This window comes from Bos taurus, chromosome 23 (genome assembly GCF_002263795.3).
Source record: "Bos taurus isolate L1 Dominette 01449 registration number 42190680 breed Hereford chromosome 23, ARS-UCD2.0, whole genome shotgun sequence".
NCBI classification, from domain to species: domain Eukaryota; kingdom Metazoa; phylum Chordata; class Mammalia; order Artiodactyla; family Bovidae; genus Bos; species Bos taurus.
In genome coordinates this window covers 47,528,110-47,545,870 of record NC_037350.1, presented here as the reverse complement: position 1 = coordinate 47,545,870, position 17,761 = coordinate 47,528,110, and the positions used below count along the sequence as shown (strand labels likewise).

Sequence of the window (17,761 nt, the reverse complement as noted above, 5' to 3'; positions counted from 1 at the left end):
GTGAAGACGGTTGTTAGTGTAGGCTTTTACACAGACTCCTTATCGGATTCACGGAGTTCTTTCTATTCCTGGTTTGCTAGTTGAGAAGAGACTCAAGAGGCAGTTTAACCAAGTGTGAGGAATGGACCTTATTTAGCTCCTAATTTCAATAAATCCACTGTAGAAAGACAGTTTTTGAGGCATTTGAGGAAATTAATGATGGACTTGGTATAGGAGGACAGTGAAGAATTATTTTAACTCAGCTGTGATCATACATTGCGATTGTGTAAGAAAATGCCTACTTTTGTGGGGAGTTCCCTGGTAGTCTAGGGGTTAGGATTAGGCACTTCAATGCTGTGTCGCAGAGTTCAATCCCTGGTTGGGGAACTGAGATTCTGCAAGCTGCATGATCAAAAAAAAAGAAAGAAAGAAAATGTTCACTTTTAATTTCTTTATTGTAATATACACAAAACATAAACTATACCACTTTAGCCATTTTCCTGTACACGCTCTATGACTTTAAGGACATCCACAGTGTTGTGTAGCAATCAACCACCATCATCCCCAGAACCTTTAAATCTTCCCCAGCTGAACCCGGGCCCCATTAAACACTCACTTGTCACACACCCAGACCCTGGAAACCACCATTCTTCTTTCTATCTGTAAGAATTTGATGATCCTTTGTTCGTTTTAATTGCTAAGTCATGTCCAACTCTTTTGGGGTCCCGTGGACTGCAGCCTGCCAGGCTCCTCTGTCCATGGGATTTTCCAGGCAAGAAGACTGGAGCGGGTTGGCATTTCCTTCTCCGGGGATCTTCCTGACCCAGGGGTGGAACCCACATCTCCTGCATTGCAGGCAGATTATATACTATTGAATCACCTGGCAAGGAGTGATTACTCTGGGCATCTCACATAAGTGGACCCCTATTTGTCCCTTTGTACTGTCTTATTTCACTTAGCAAAATGTCCTCAAGGTTTATCCCTATGGTAGCATGTTTCAGAATGTCTACTCTCATGGCTGAATAGTACTCCATTGTGTGTATGGACCACATTTTGTTTATCCTTTCATCCATGGTGGATATTGGTTCGTTCCTATTTTTTTGGTCGTTGTGAATAATGCTGCTATGAACATGGTGTACAAACATCTGTTGGAGTCCCTGATGTTGATTCCCTGTTGATTCTTTTGGATGTCCCCACATAGCCCAAAGTGGAATCCCTGGATAATCATATGATAATTCTGTTTTTTTTTTTTTTTTTGAGGAATAATTTTTTTCCCACAGCAGTTGCACCATTTTACATTCCTACCAGGAGTGCAGTGCACAGGGGTTTTACTTTCTCCATATCCCCACCAACATATCTTAAGAAAAATGCCATTCCCATAGAAACTCAGCACACCACTAGCCAATGGGCAGTGGAGACCACCCCCCCCCCAACCCCCCACCCCTGCCTGGATAGCTTTCATGCTTAGCTGTGGTCTTGCCTAGATTTTCCCTGGGTATCTGTAAAATTCCCATCATGTCTCTGAAAGGAAGGACTTGAGGAGCAAAAGAAAAACTAACTACTCTGTGATCTGTTGATGCACATATATGAGGTAAAACTGTTCATTTTTAAAAGGCAAGGGACTGCCAGACACTGTTCATGACCCGAGGTTCCTTTTGGGTGGAGGGTGGGGGTTGGCTTCGGAGAGAAATATTGATCTCCTTCCAGTTTTTAAGTTGGGTGCTGGTTTCCTTGGTGCTTTGTTATTATGCTTCACTACCTCTGTAAACTCACATATATAAACATACTTTTGCATGTTATACATTTTACATTTATACTTTTACATTTATAATCTTAACCCAGTAACATTTATTCTTTCCTGCTGTGGCCCCTATCTGTTGGCCAGAGGTCCGGTGCTGCTCTGAAATTTCAACTAGTATTCGTCTGAGGCAAGGAGAGAGAATAGAGTGAGTTCTATAAAGCTAAATTGATTCAACTCCAAGGATTGTGTATATCCTTGAATTATGTCCTTCCTACTCAATTTGGTGTTAAAAGGACCTTTAAAAATAAAATCAGAGCGTCGAAAGGGTGCAGTTTATTGTCTTATTTGCTCTATTTTCCTTACAAAAGGTAAACAGAAACAGTAGATGCCCTTGTGTAAGGTCATTACTGTTAAAAAAAAAAAGAAGTGTTTTCAGGGGTCCTTGAAATGAAAAATTCTAGGAATTGTTGCCTCAGAGAACACAGCTCTGTATTCAGTAGCCAAACTCCAAGGCTGATGATATTCAAGACTGGGATTTCACTCACCTTCCTTTCCAGAGAATGTATTATACTCTCCCATTTAAAAAGCTCATTTAGAGGAACATTAATCGGCCCTGTGTGAAGACTCAGGAGTAGGTCTACCGACACCCAGCTCAGGGGACCTACAGTCTCAAATACCACCAGCTGATGAAGCTTACAATTAACATTTACCGAGCACTTCTCTACCATTGACTGTTTTGTACGGACTCTTTCAATCTTCAGGAATGTTATTTTTTCCCATTTAACTGATAACTGCAACTTTGGCTAACATCTTGCTCAGAATCACTGGAGTAAGATAACGGGGAGCTGGAATTCACAACCCCTGGGGAGCTCCCCGCTGTGGTCCACACTCCTGGTTACTACTTCACTGGATTCCACCCACAGCACCATCTTTGAGAAGCCAGAGGCAGGGGCTCCCGAAGAGGTAGGAGGCAGTGGATCCCCCGCTCAGCCCTCTCTCACCCTGATGTTTAAGGAGCCCAGTTCACGCAGCTTAAAGGGGGAAAGGCTAAGCTCATTGGAACCCTTGCATGTGTGCTAAGCTGCTTCAGTCGTGTCGGACTCTGTGACTCCATGGACGGTAGCCGACCAGCCTCCTCTGTCCATGGGATTCTCCAGGCAAGAATACTGGACTGTTTTACTATGGTAGTCTTCAAACACTTGTAGGCAGTGATTTAATTGTACTTACTTCTTGCATCTATATGAGACATTAGCAAATGCACTGTGTAAATTCAGTTGTGGGCAGAAGATTTGGGGAGAGAGGAGGCATTCCAAGCATACTTCAGTTACTGGTAGCTGAGGTCTCATAGGAAGATTGAGGAAGATGCTATAGCATTGACCGAAGGGGCATAAAACGTTTGGGTGGGAAAGCTTAACACGAGCTGGGCAGCAATCAGAGACGCCTGGGGGACTGAGGAGACCATGCATGTCCTCCAAGGATAAAAGAACAACAGCAGGAGGAAGTTGAGTCCTTCAGGGTCACACTGAGGAGAACTGGGGAAATGAACATTATAAGGCCGTGAGTTCTAATTCACACGGTAATAAAATGGAGGGCTTTGAACTACGCTTCTATTTTCTCCTTTTTAGACTCTTTATCTCTCTCTTCACATCTGTCTGCGAGCGGCTGCCAAGACCCTTCCTTAGTCACACACATCGCCTCCCAGGATTTCGACATCCCTTCTCAAGAACTGCACGCAGCTTCTCCCCTTCCTGGCAAGGTCAGACGCACCTTCTCTCTCCTTCCCTCCCTCCCTCTCATCCTCTCCGGCTCTCCCTTCTCTTCTTGTGTCGTTTGCCTCTTACCTGTAGCAAATCACCCAAGACATAGTGGCTCGGAACAACAAGGGATCCTCTCTCACAGTCTCGTGACAAGACGAGGACGAATGGGGTGGCTCCCCCTGGAGGGCGTTCATGCAATTGCAGCCAGGTGGTCTCTGGTAGGGGTTGGGTGATCCCAAGTCTGCACTGCGTTGGACATCCAAGATGGCGTCTTCATACTACGTCCGGCGGACCCCCTGAGGTGGCTGGGGACTGAGTGGACTCTTTCCTCCCTCCTCCCTCCTCCCTTCTCCTTCCATGTCCTTATACACCACACAGCCTCTCTACATGGTTACCTTGGACTTCCTTGTAGCGTAGGGGGTTCAGAGTAGTGGGACTTCTTACCTGGTAGCCATCTTGCCTCAGACATGCATCCCAAGACACCTAATCAGAAGGAAAGTCAAAACTTACGAGTTAGTCTCAGGAGTCACTCCTCACCATTGTTGCTGCCTCTTGTTGGTCCAGAGAAGGTCACAGAGCCAGCCCAGGGGAGAGCAACCACCCAGGGGTGTGAATGCAGGAAGGTTTGGTTTACTGGGGGTGGCATACCTCTCCAAGGACTAACGTTTCTCATGTATTGAAATGTCTGTCCCTTTCTCTCTTCCTGACTGAAATACCTTGTCACTGCTTTGTACCTTGTTTGCATTCATAGTTTTTTCTGTTGTTTATATTAATGACTTCTTTGAGGAATTCTTAGGCATTCTCTCAAAAGAATCTTAAGAATATGCTTTCATTTCTTGATACTAAAATTTCAGCACCCAAGAAGGCCTATAGAATAGCTCTGTGACTGTTTTTTAGAAAGTCTCTTTGGGAAATCAGATTCGGTTCGCCTTTTAACCACTGATGATAACACAGCAAACTAAAAAGGCAGATCAGTTTTAGAGAAAAGTGATCCACCATGAGGTGTGGGTGTCCTTGGATGAACTCCCCAACAATGATGCTTTTCATGCTTGGCCACTAATTTAAAAACCTGTTCTCTTGTTGAGGCTAAATGGTGACTTGCTTTCCGTCTGGACCTTCTTTTTTTGTTTGTTTTTCATACTTATATTCAAACTCTTTTACACAAATGAAAGTTTACCCTTTTTTTTGAACAACTCCCTCTCCTCTTACCCTTCCAAAGGGATAAGTTGAAACTAAAAGATTTGTTGCACAGTCACATGGCAGTTTCAGAAATTCTTGAAAATCCCATACCGATGGATAGCTTAACTTTCCCTAGCTTCTGCAATGCCATTGAGGTCTCAAGCTCATATAAAGAGTTATTGGCGGCTTTTTCTTCTTTTTTTTTAAAAACACTAAATCTGCAAAGCTTTTTTCTGGTGATTATGGAGAACAGCACAAGTGGTAGAAAGTGGGCCACTGGAGGTGGCAAAGAACTTCTTTTTTCCTACCCACAAGCCCTGAAGAAACTCTGCCAACAAGGATTAATTTGCTCATGAGATCTTACTGTGGTTGCCATTAAGAAAGAAAAAAAAAACCATCAGGAACAGCAGGGCAGAAGCATTTCTGAGCTCGGGGGAGAAGAGTTGGGTTTTGTGGTGGGAAGTGGGGTGTTGGTTTTTCTCTCCTACAGTGACGAGGCTGACAGCATTTCTCTCCCTCGGACTCTGTGTGGACATCTGAAGGCCAGCCCGGAAGGAGGATAATCAGTAGCTTGTAGTTTTCTGTAGTTTGGCTTTATTAAAAGCAGGGGAAAGATTTCATTTTAAAAAAGCCTTCAGGCAGTTCCCTGGTGACCTCATGGTTAGGATTTGGCTCTGTCACTGCAGGGGCTCAGCTCCATCCCTGGTTGGGGTATTGAGATCCAGCGAGACACGTGGAATAGCCAGAATATGGGCAAGAAAAAAACGTGTCGATTCGATCCTTTCCCAGTTTTTAAGAAAGCCTTGGACAACAGCATGTCACCCCATTGGTGGTGTGTTTGCACATTTCTGTCCTCATACTTGGGTTCCATAGATAAGTTAGGCAGACCCCGGCAACTTCAAACTCAGAGGGTCCCTCCTCGCAGAGTTATTCAGCTCCCAGTTTCCTCCAGGAGAAGGAAGCAGTGGACTTCAATTAGAACAATGTTTTCTACGAAGCTTCACACTAAGCCCCTCAACAAAAATTTCCACCAGCCACCAGGCAAAATATGGCAGACCCTGAAAGCTTCAGACCCAGGCGGAATGCACCCCCGACTACCAGGCCCCCCACCAAAGGTCAGCTCAGGGCTGCCCTGGGTCTTGTCAGCTGCTTGGTGGGGAGAGAAGGAAGCAACCCGAGGGGCCAGGGCAACTGGAAGAAGAGGGGCTGGGAGGGGTGGGTGGGGGGCTAGACGGCAGAGGCAAGTCCCGGTCACTGATTCCTGAAGTCCTGCAACTTCTGGGAAGCCCCCATTCTCCCACCTGTGCAGATGACGACCCCTTAAGCAAAGCGTTTAAATAACTTGCTTTCATGCGACCTGATTAAGCTATTTAAAGTCTTTAAATAGAATCTAAGCGTTGTATTTAATCCTTGAGTAAAATGAAGGATTTTTGTCTGAGCCTGGCCGCCTAGCCCATGGTTCCTTCCACCACCCCCGACCCCCTCTCAGAAGCCATGGGTAACTGGTAATCCTCTTATGAATGAAAACGGGGGACTTGCTCGAGGTGAGCCTGTGGCACTCAGCCAAGTAACAACAGCTGTCACTCTCTCTCGTTTAATCCTATAGTGGAGTACGACAAGGAGTTCTCCCCTCGCCAGCGACACCACAAAGAGTTCAAGTTCAACCTATCCCAGATTCCTGAGGGTGAGGCGGTGACGGCTGCAGAGTTCCGAATCTACAAGGACTGTGTTGTGGGCAGTTTTAAAAACCAAACTTTTCTTATCAGCATATACCAAGTCTTACAGGAGCATCAGCACAGGTATGGAGGCTCAAGGAACCCCAAAGGGTCGGGCTGGGCCCCGTTTCTCACCCCATCACCCTGTAACCCCAAGCGTGTCTGGGGAAGGTGGCTTGGAGTTCAAGGGCAGCCCACGGGCGTGACGAGGGATGTGTTCCCAGTGCTAGTTTAGCGGGCGAGAAGATACTTTTGCTTTTACGGTGAAGATTTCCCAATAGTTTTCTTTTCTGAAGCTAGCCAGTGAATAGTAATTACTAAGCACCCTTTGTGATCAGAAACAGAACCGACTAGGAACTGGTTCCCACTATTGCTTAGGCTGTCTTCTGAATGGAGGGTGAGGGTGGCTGACAGGTTCATACTTGAAAATTATATGAGGATGCTTACAAATGCTACTGAGTCAAGTGAATAGAAGGCTATGTGCTAGTGATACAATATATACGTATATTTTGGTTGGCCAAAAAGGTCATTAAGATAATTGCATGAATGAACTTTTGGTCAAAAACCTGAATGAACGTTTTGGTCAACCCAATATAATGTCTTTGAGAGAGTGTGTGTGTGTGTATGAATTAATGTGTCTGAAATGTATTTTTTTAATCATGTAGATGCGACAGAACAGTAGACTTTATTTTTTTCCATGTCTGTATTATTCTTTTTTTTTTAAATTATTTATTTTATTTTATTTTTAAACTTTACAATATTGTATTAGTTTTGCCAAATATCGAAATGAATCCACCACAGGTATACCCGCGTTCCCCATCCTGAACCCTCCTCCCTCCCCTACCCTCCCTCTGGGTCGTCCCAGTGCACCAGCCCCAAGCATCCAGTACCGTGCATCGAACCTGGACTGGCGACTCATTTCATACATGATATTATACATGTTTCAATGCTATTCTCCCAAATCTTCCCACCCTCTCCCTCTCCCACAGAGTCCATAAGACTGATCTATACATCCGTGTCTCTTTTGCAGTCTTGTACACAGGGTTATTGTTACCATCTTTCTAAATTCCATATATATGTGTTAGTATACTGTATTGGTGTTTTTCTTTCTGGCTTACTTCACTCTGTATAATAGGTTCCAGTTTCATCCATCTCATTAGAACTGATTCTAATGTGTTCTTTTTAATGGCTGAGTAATACTCCATTGTGTATATGTACCACAGCTTTCTCATCCATTCATCTGCTGATGGACATCTAGGTTGCGTCCATGTCCTGGCTATTATAAACAGTGCTGTGGTGAACATTGGGGTACATGTGTCTCTTTCCCTTCTGGTTTCATCGGTGTGTATGCCCAGCAGTGGGATTGCTGGATCATAAGGCAGTTCTATTTCCAGCTTTTTAAGGAATCTCCACACTGTTCTCCATAGTGGCTGTACTAGTTTGCATTCCCACCAACAGTGTAAGAGGGTTCCCTTTTCTCCACACCCTCTCCAGCATTTATTGCTTGTAGACTTTTGGATCACAGCCATTCTGACTGGCGTGAAATGGTACCTCATTGTGGTTTTGATTTGCATTTCTCTGATAATGAGTGATGTTGAGCATCTTTTCATGTGTTTGTTAGCCATCTGTATGTCTTCTTTGGAGAAATGTCTATTTAGTTCTTTGGCCCATTTTTTGATTGGGTCATTTATTTTTCTGGAGTTTAGCTGTAGGAGTTGCTTGTATATTTTTGAGATTAGTTGTTTGTCCGTTGCTTCATTTGCTATTATTTTCTCCCATTCTGAAGGCTGCCTTTTCACCTTGCTAATAGTTTCCTTTGTTGTGCAGAAACTTTTAAGTTTAATTAGGTCCCATTTGTTTATTTTTGCTTTTATTTCCAATATTCTGGGAGGTGGGTCATAGAGGATCCTGCTGTGATGTATGTCAGAGAGTGTTTTGCCTATGTTCTCCTCTAGGAGTTTTATAGTTTCTGGTCTTACATTTAGATCTTTAATCCATTTTGAGTTTATTTTTGTGTAAGGTGTTAGAAAGTGTTCTAGTTTCATTCTTTTACAAGTGGTTGACCAGTTTTCCCAGCACCACTTGTTAAAGAGATTGTCTTTAATCCATTGTATATTCTTGCCTCCTTTGTCAAAGATAAGGTGTCCATAGGTGTGTGGATTTATCTCTGGGCTTTCTATTTTGTTCCATTGATCAATATTTCTGTCTTTGTGCCAGTACCATACTGTCTTGATAACTGTGGCTTTGTAATAGAGCCTGAAGTCAGGTAGGTTGATTCCTCCAGTTCCATTCTTCTTTCTCAAGATAGCTTTGGCTATTCGAGGTTTTTTGTATTTCCATACAAATTGTGAAATTATTTGTTCTAGCTCTGTGAAGAATACCATTGGTAGCTTGATAGGGATTGCATTGAATCTATAAATTGCTTTGGGTAGTATACTCATTTTCACTATATTCTTCCAATCCATGAACATGGTATATTTCTCCATCTATTAGTGTCCTCTTTGTATTATTCTTGTTTCCTGAAATGAGGCCACACCATTTTACAAAAGAACTGTGTTCTTGGGGCTGCCTAGCAAGTAAAAGAATCCTTCCATGGGGTGATTTTTTAGAGCATTGGAGGGGCTAAGGGATGAAGTAGTACAGCATTTTATTTCAGTCCTACAGAGACAGAGAACAAGCCTATGACCTTGAAATTTTGCTTAGTCCTTAGGGCTAAGCTGAGTGGTTTGGTCAAATGGAGAGCTTGGGGCAGAGGTCAGCACTGCCCGTGGTTCTCGTCGGGTAGCAAGTGGGAACTTGGCACGTGATAGGATTTTCTGGCAATAATATGGTAAATCTGAAGATAAAAGTAAGAGAATGCAAAGGGAAGGGAACTCCCCACCCCTTTGTTTATGGACTCTATTAGCTTGGGTTTCATAAACCAACTCCAGATTCTTGCTTTTGGTCCTGGAAGTCTGTTGACTTCCCAAGAAGGTCCAAAAGTCTCGGCCAAGAAGGTCCAAAGGAATGAGTTTCGTTTCTCCTGGACTTACGGGTCTGTCTCAATACACGCACTAAAATAATAACAAATGTGAACTTTGCCCCACACAAGAACTGTTTTGAGAGCACTGCTGACATTTGACCCTGATGCATATTCAGGTCCATTATGAGGAAAGTGGAGAAGGAAGGACGTGCCAGGCTTTGGGGACACACGCTGGTGTGGGCATACACACTGACCACTGTAGGTGAATCTCAGCCACATGATAATACGTAATAAGTGAAATAGAGCCACTGTGGGATCTTTATTACAGACCAAAAGTTCAGATTGGAAGGGAAGTTTTCTGATGTCTGATTATCACTCCTAAATTAAAATATATCGATCAATTTAACTGTTAAGGGCCTCTGTTTAGAAGTAAATTCTTCATTGCTAGCTTTTCATCTTTCAGTATTTCAGAGAAATTCAGTATTCAGTGATTCTTTGGAATAGCTTGGTTTTGTCGTCCAGTCCCTAAGTTGTGTCCAACTCTTTGCAACTCCATGAACCGCAGTACACCAAGCTTTTCTGTCCTTCACCATCTCCCTGAGTTTGCTCAAACTCATGTCCATTGAGTCAGTGATGCCATCCATCCGTCTCATCCTCTGGCATCCCCTTCTTTTGCCCTCAGTCTTTCCCAGCATCAGGGTCTTTTCCAGTGAGTGAGCTCTTCGCATCAGGTGGCCAAAGTATTGGAGCTTCAGCTTCGGCATCAGCCCTTAATGAGTATTCAGGACTGATTTCCTTCAGGATTGACTGGTTTGATCTTGCTGTCCACGGGGCTCTCAAGAGTCTTCTCTAACACCACAGTTTGACAGCATTAGTCCTTCGGTGCTCAGCCTTCTTTATGGTCCAACTCTCACATCTATTTATGACTAATTTAGCCATTGACTTTCAGTTTGCCTAATTATCAGTCTCATTGCCTTTCTGTGTTGGAAATAATCTGCTGGTGCCTTTTTGGCTCAGACTTCTGTTTGGAAAGCATAGTTTCCTCTGTTCTGCAGGATAAGCTTCATGGTGAAAACACTGGATTGGAGCTTTTGTGACTATGAATTTTTTTTCAAAATTATTATTATTTTACCAAAGAGAGAGAGTACACGCTAGCAGACTATTTGTGAGGTTTACATTGAGCTTCAGCCAGAAGTGAACAGCTGCCTTGAGCTTCAGATGCTGGTGTCAGGCTTCCTCCAGGCCAGCAGTGAGCTTGGAAAACAGACTCCCCAATGGTCCCAACCTTTGATGACTCCCTGTCAAAGCTGTAATCGCTCTGCCTTCTAGGACGGGAGTATTTGGCGATGGATATGTTTAACTTTTGTGCATAGGAAAGGGGAAATCCTGGGAGAATTGGGAGAATTTCGTGCTTTTGAAGAGTTCCAGGTTGGCCAGGAGGAGATTGTCTTTTCTTATCAGTGGCCTGGAGCCCAGAATGCCTGTGGCCTCCTCGTTTTCTTTCAGAGGCCTCCAGATTGAACCGTGGGACCCCTTCTGGGGAAGGTCCCATCTCCCCATCTGTACCATCTTGGAGTGTCTTGGCTAAAAAGGACTCTCCCAGCTCATGAAGAAACATAGCTGTCTAATCTGTGTTTCAGTGAAATTTGTAGCATCTGATGGATCAGCTTAAGACATGTGTGTGTTGCAAAAGAGTTGGCCTCCTTGAAAAAGAAAAAAAAAAAAGGCAGGTTTTTCATTGCTGAGTCATACCCTCAGCTGGGGCTGAAGGAGTTCTGTGTCAGACCTCCTGCTATAAAGGGCAGCTAGGGAGTCTGACCCAGGGAGGGTCAGGAAAGATGCTTGGAAGGGAGGCTTTTGCTGTGAACTCTGCAGAAACCTCATGCCTCTGGTAAAAAATCACTGAACCAGGTAAGTTAAAAAACAGCGATGATTAGATGGTGTTTGTTGAAGCAACTGATACATTATTCAAAACCTGAGAATAAGCCTAGAGATGAAATCTAAGTCCTGAAAAGAACTGGAGCAACTCGTGGAGTGGAGAGGGGTTGGCAACCCAGAAGCACACATGTGCTCTTTGTAGTCTGTTTATTTATTTTTAACTTTTTATTCTGTATTGAGGTATAGCTGAGTAATACTGTGGTAGTTTCAGGTGGACAGTGCAGGGACTCAGCCATACATATCCATGTACCCATTCTCCCCCAAACTCCCCTCCCATCCAGGCTGCCGCATCACAGGGAGCAGAGTTCCCTGTGCTCTGTAGTAAGGTCCTTGTTGTTTACCCATTTTATTTTTAAAAATAATTTATGTATTATTTTTGGTTGTGCTGGGTCTTCATTGCTAGGCGAGGGCTTTCTGTAGTTGTGGTGAGAGTTACTCTTCATTGTGGTGCACGGGCTTCTCACCGGGGTGGCTGTTCTTGTTGGATCACCAGCTCTAGGGCCCTCGGGCTCAGTAGTTATGGCCCGGGGCTTAGTTGCTCTCCAGCATCTGGAATCTTCCCGGACTAGGGATCGAACTTGTGTCCCCTGAATTGGCAGGTGGATTCTTATCCACGGTGCCACCAGGGAAGTTGCTTTGTTAGTTACCCATTTTAAATACAGCAGCGTGTACGTGTCTATCCCAGACTCCCTAACTCTCCCTTCCCCCCATTTTTAACTCTGTAGTATGGAGTGGGGTTGGTAGTTTAAGATGAGTTTGCTGTTAAAATCTGATGTTAGGAATTGTTATATGTTTATGATGACCCTGGTGGAAACTGGCAGTTATATCATGCTCAGAGTTTGGGAAAAACCTTCCCAAATCCCTTCCTTAGAGTTTAGCCATGACCGCATCAGACAGCTGGGTAGGCACTTTACGCTATAGGAGGATGAAATGTGGCGTATATACATTGTGTCAAGTCCAGATTAGGCCTAAAGTGTGCTCTGCTTACTCAAAGTCACCCCCATGCTGTGGGGACAGTCCCAAGGTGAAGTGCCAGAAGGAGGGAAATGGTCCCCTTATGGCACGTCTTGCATCTTCAACTCCTCAGCTTGGATAAGAACATCTCAAGGATGCTCCTGTTTGGGTAGCACAGGAGACAGCTCTGGGTAAAAATGTGTCTGTTAGAATTCAGGCCTTTGGCTCTTGAGGACTCCTGGTGGGAAAAACCTCTGCAAACCTTCATTGATCTATTGGTCAACCATGGATGTGTTAGCAGCTTTTCCAAAGGAAAGGTGTGGAGGCGATGAAAGACTAAATCACAGGTAAGTAGTTGTACTTAGTCACGGTGTGGTGTTTTTGTCCATTTACTTTGCATTTTCTCCTGCAGCGCGTCCATGCTAAGCTGTCTTCATACTTGGAGGGTAAAGGCTGCTCTGACTAACTGTCAACCTTTTGTTATCACGTGTGGCAGCGTGATGGAAGCATGCCGCTCAGTTCATAGGTACTCGCGTGCCTTTATACTAATAGTGCGATTTGGGGGCCTTTAGGAATACCGTTCTCATCTGTATTTCTTATTTGGTTAAAGATATACTTTACCTCTTAATTCACTTTTGTACATCTGGAAGTCAAACAGCATCTCTTGGAAGCCAGACAGAAATGTTTTCAGTGTCTGAAAGATGGTTCTGTTTGGTCCATGGGTCGGCCCCACGTGCCTCTGCTAGCTGTGAAATTCTGTACTCTGGGCATGTATATGTCGCTTGGCAGTGATAGTGTGTCTTCTGTGTGTGTGATAACTTTCTTTTTTGTGTTTTATCATGGTGCAGTCTTTTGTAAGACATTTAAGGGAGAATTAATTACCAGATCGAAAAGTCAGTTCCTCCTGGTATAAGCAACAGCACAACTTACTCCTCTGTTTGCAAACAGAGGGAGTGGGAGGCAAACAAACAGAGGCAAAGTGGGAGTTTTTTTGTATAGATATAGTTTTCTCAGTTTGGATCATATGCTTCATCCTAATTTTAGCATCGTTTTTAGCACTGGAAGATGTGCAACTTTGAATCAAGGAAGCAGGGCAATTCTGTGGTGGAGTTGGTTTTTAAAACCGAGAAAGATTTCCTTAGGCTGCCCAGAGGCTATGCTGGTGGAGTCCCCAGGAAGAAGGCCAGACTGAATTATTGTTTATGTGACTAAGTTCATCAATTCTGACCTGTTTTTAAGATAGAATATAATTGTCCCAGGAGAGAAAATAACTGTCGAAAGGCAAAAGCAGTTTTCCAGAATTTTAAATTTGACACACTTCTCTGAACCATTCACGGAGATCGGAAACAGAGGAATCAGTCAGGAGGGTCTTGGAGAAGAGTCCAGGTTGGGACAGGTCTGAGTCATGATTAGATGCTGAGAGCCTGTGAGATATGGAAGTATTTAGACCAGCAGAATGAGCTCTACTCTATAGTTCTGGGTATTTGAGAACGATGGACGTCGATTAGAGAGTTTAGATATAAGACTAAAAAAACCTAGTTGACCCGGGACCGCTTATTGAAAATACTGTCCTTTTTCCATTCACATCAGTGGCATCTTTGTCATAAATCATGTGACCACTTAAGTGTGGGTCTGTGTCTAAGATCTTTGTTCTGCTCTGTTGGTTGATTTTTCTCTTCTTGTACCAATATTATGCTCTTGAGTCTTTTAGTTTTAAGGGAAGTCTTGATATCTGGCATGTAAGTTCTCCAAATTTGTTCAAGCTTTTCTCGGCTGTTGATGGTCCTTTGTAGTTCCATGTATACTATAAAATCAGCATTTCAGTTTCCACAAAGAAGCTCTGTGCTGAAATTCTGAATCTACTTGGAATTTTGTCAGATTTAGAGCTCAATTTGGGATGAATTGACTCTCGCTAATTGTGAGTGGTCCAGTCCAAGAATGTTTATTTAGGTTTGCTTTTAACTTCTCTCAGTAACCTTTTACAGTTTGTGGGGGTCTTGAATGTTTTTATTAGAATTATTCCAAGTATTGAAGTTTCCATCCTATTGTGAGTGGTATTGTTATCTTTTAAAAATTTCAGTGTCTGATTATTTTTTGCTGTACCCATAGAAATAACAATTGATTTTTAGATATTGATCTTATATCCAGCAACCTTGCAAATGTACATAGTCTAATAATGTTTCTCTGCACTATTTTAGAATTTCCATGAATATAATCATGTCATCTATAAATATTTTTAATTTTTCATCATAGTTCTTATATTTTTGCTTCTGTTATTGTGCTTGCTGGACATCCAGTGTAATATTGAATTCCATTCAGGTTTCTGGTAGGTTTCTAATCTGACATTGGAAATCTGTCAGATTTCTGATCTAAGGGAGGAAGCATTTAATCTGTACCATTAAGGACAATGTTTGTTATAAATGTTTTTGTAGATACTCTGAATAGACTTAGGAAATTCTCCTCTATTCTTACATTGCTATGAGGTTTGTTTTTTTTTTTTTTTAACTTGGTTTTTTTTTTTTTTTCTCTAATTTTATTTTATTTTTAAACTTTACATAATTGTATTAGTTTTGCCAAATATCAAAATGAATCCGCCACAGGTATACATGTGCTCCCCATCCCGAACCCTCCTCCCTCCTCCCTCCCCATACCATCCCTCTGGGCCGTCCCAGTGCACCAGCCCCCAGCATCCAGCATCATGCATCGAACCTGGACTGGCAACTCGTTTCCTACATGATATTTTACATGTTTCATTGCCATTCTCCCAAATCTTCCCACCCTCTCCCTCTCCCACAGAGTCCATAAGACTGTTCTATACGTCAGTGTCTCTTTTGCTGTCTCGTACACCGGGTTATTGTTACCATCTTTCTAAATTCCATATATATGCGTTAGTATACTGTATTTATGTTTTTCCTTCTGGCTTACTTCACTCTGTATAATAGGCTCCAGTTTCATCCACCTAATTAGAACTGATTCAAATGTATTCTTTTTAATGGCTGAGTAATACTCCATTGTGTATATGTACCACAGCTTTCTTATCCATTCATCTGCTGATGGGCATCTAGGTTGCTTCCATGTCTTGGCTATTATAAACAGTGCTGCGATGAACATTGGGGTACACGTGTCTCTTTCCCTTCTGGTTTCCTCAGTGTGTATGCCCAGCAGTGGGGTTGCTGGATCATAAGGCAGTTCTATTTCCAGTTTTTTAAGGAATCTCCACACTGTTCTCCATAGTGGCTGTACTAGTTTGCATTCCCACCAACAGTGTAAAAGGGTTCCCTTTTCTCCACACCCTCTCCAGCATTTATTATTTGTAGACTTTTGGATCGCAGCCATTCTGACTGGTGTGAAATGGTACCTCATAGTGGTTTTGATTTGCATTTCTCTGATAATGAGTGATGTTGAGCATCTTTTCATGTGTTTGTTAGCCATCTGTATGTCTTCTTTGGAGAAATGTCTATTTAGTTCTTTGGCCCATTTTTTGATTGGGTCGTTTATTTTTCTGGAGTTGAGCTGTAGGAGTTGCTTGTATATTTTTGAGATTAGTTGTTTGTCCGTTGCCTCATTTGCTATTATTTTCTCCCATTCTGAAGGCTGTCTTTTCACCTTGCTAATAGTTTCCTTTGATGTGCAGAAGCTTTTAAGGTTAATTAGGTCCCATTTGTTTATTTTTGCTTTTATTTCCAATATTCTGGGAGGTGGGTCATAGAGGATCCTGCTGTGATGTATGTCGGAGAGTGTTTTGCCTATGTTCTCCTCTAGGAGTTTTATAGTTTCTGGTCTTACGTTTAGATCTTTAATCCATTTTGAGTTTATTTTTGTGTATGGTGTTAGAAAGTGGTCCAGTTTCATTCTTTTACAAGTGGTTGACCAGATTTCCCAGCACCACTTGTTAAAGAGATTGTCTTTAATCCATTGTATATTCTTGCCTCCTTTGTCGAAGATAAGGTGTCCATATGTGCGTGGATTTATCTCTGGGCTTTCTATTTTATTCCATTGATCAATATTTCTGTCTTTGTGCCAGTACCATACTGTCTTGATAACTGTGGCTTTGTAGTAGAGCCTGAAGTCAGGTAGGTTGATTCCTCCAGTTCCATTCTTCTTTCTCAAGATCGCTTTGGCTATTCGAGGTTTTTTGTATTTCCATACAAATTGTGAAATTATTTGTTCTAGCTCTGTGAAGAATACTGTTGGTAGCTTGATAGGGATTGCGTTGAATCTATAAATTGCTTTGGGTAGTATACTCATTTTCACTATATTGATTCTTCCAATCCATGAACATGGTATATTTCTCCATCTGTTAGTGTCCTCTTTGATTTCTTTCACCAGTGTTTTATAGTTTTCTATATATAGGTCTTTTGTTTCTCTAGGTAGATATATTCCTAAGTATTTTATTCTTTCCGTTGCAATGGTGAATGGAATTGTTTCCTTAATTTCTCTGTTTTCTCATTATTAGTGTATAGGAATGCAAGGGATTTCTGTGTGTTGATTTTATATCCTGCAACTTTACTGTAGTCATTGATTATTTCTAGTAATTTTCTGGTGGATTCTTTAGGGTTTTCTATGTAGAGGATCATGTCATCTGCAAATAGTGAGAGTTTTACTTCTTCTTTTCCAATTTGGATTCCTTTTATTTCTTTTTCTGCTCTGATTGCTGTGGCCAAAACTTCCAAAACTATGTTGAATAGTAATGGTGAAAGTGGGCACCCTTGTCTTGTTCCTGACTTTAGAGGAAATGCTTTCAATTTTTCACCATTGAGGATAATGTTTGCTGTGGGTTTGTCATATATAGCTTTTATTATGTTGAGGTATGTTCCTTCTATTCCTGCTTTCTGGAGAGTTCTTATCATAAATGGATGTTGAATTTTGTCAAAGGCTTTCTCTGCATCTATTGAGATAATCATATGGTTTTTATTTTTCAATTTGTTAATGTGGTGTATTACATTGATTGATTTGCGGATATTGAAGAATCCTTGCATCCCTGGGATAAAGCCCACTTGATCATGGTGTATGATCTTTTTAATGTGTTGTTGGATTCTGATTGCTAGAATTTTGTTAAGGATTTTTGCATCTATGTTCATCAGTGATATTGGCCTGTAGTTTTCTTTTTTTGTGGGATCTTTGTCAGGTTTTGGTATTAGGGTGATGGTGGCCTCATAGAATGAGTTTGGAAGTTTACCTTCCTCTGCAATTTTCTGGAAGAGTTTGAGCAGGATAGGTGTCAGCTCTTCTCTAAATTTTTGGTAGAATTCAGCTGTGAAGCCGTCTGGACCGGGGCTTTTGTTTGCTGGAAGATTTTTGATTACAGTTTCAATTTCCGTGCTTGTGATGGGTCTGTTAAGATTTTCTATTTCTTCCTGGTCCAGTTTTGGAAAGTTGTACTTTTCTAAGAATTTGTCCATTTCTTCCACGTTGTCCATTTTATTGGCATATAATTGTTGATAGTAGTCTCTTATGATCCTTTGTATTTCTGTGTTGTCTGTTGTGATCTCTCCATTTTCGTTTCTAATTTTGTTGATTTGATTTTTCTCCCTTT

General features: G+C 42.2%; 1 protein-coding gene across 3 annotated transcripts in view; it reads left to right on the top strand.

Moving 5' to 3' along the window:
• The window catches only part of BMP6 (bone morphogenetic protein 6), a 161,055-nt gene that overhangs the window by 117,522 nt on the left and 25,772 nt on the right, over window positions 1-17,761 (top strand). For all 3 annotated transcript variants that reach the window (XM_005223892.5, XM_002697620.6, XM_059880687.1), the window contains exon 2: window positions 6,263-6,455. In XM_005223892.5, the coding sequence (XP_005223949.1) occupies window positions 6,263-6,455 (193 nt within the window). The remainder of the gene's footprint in view (window positions 1-6,262; window positions 6,456-17,761) is intronic.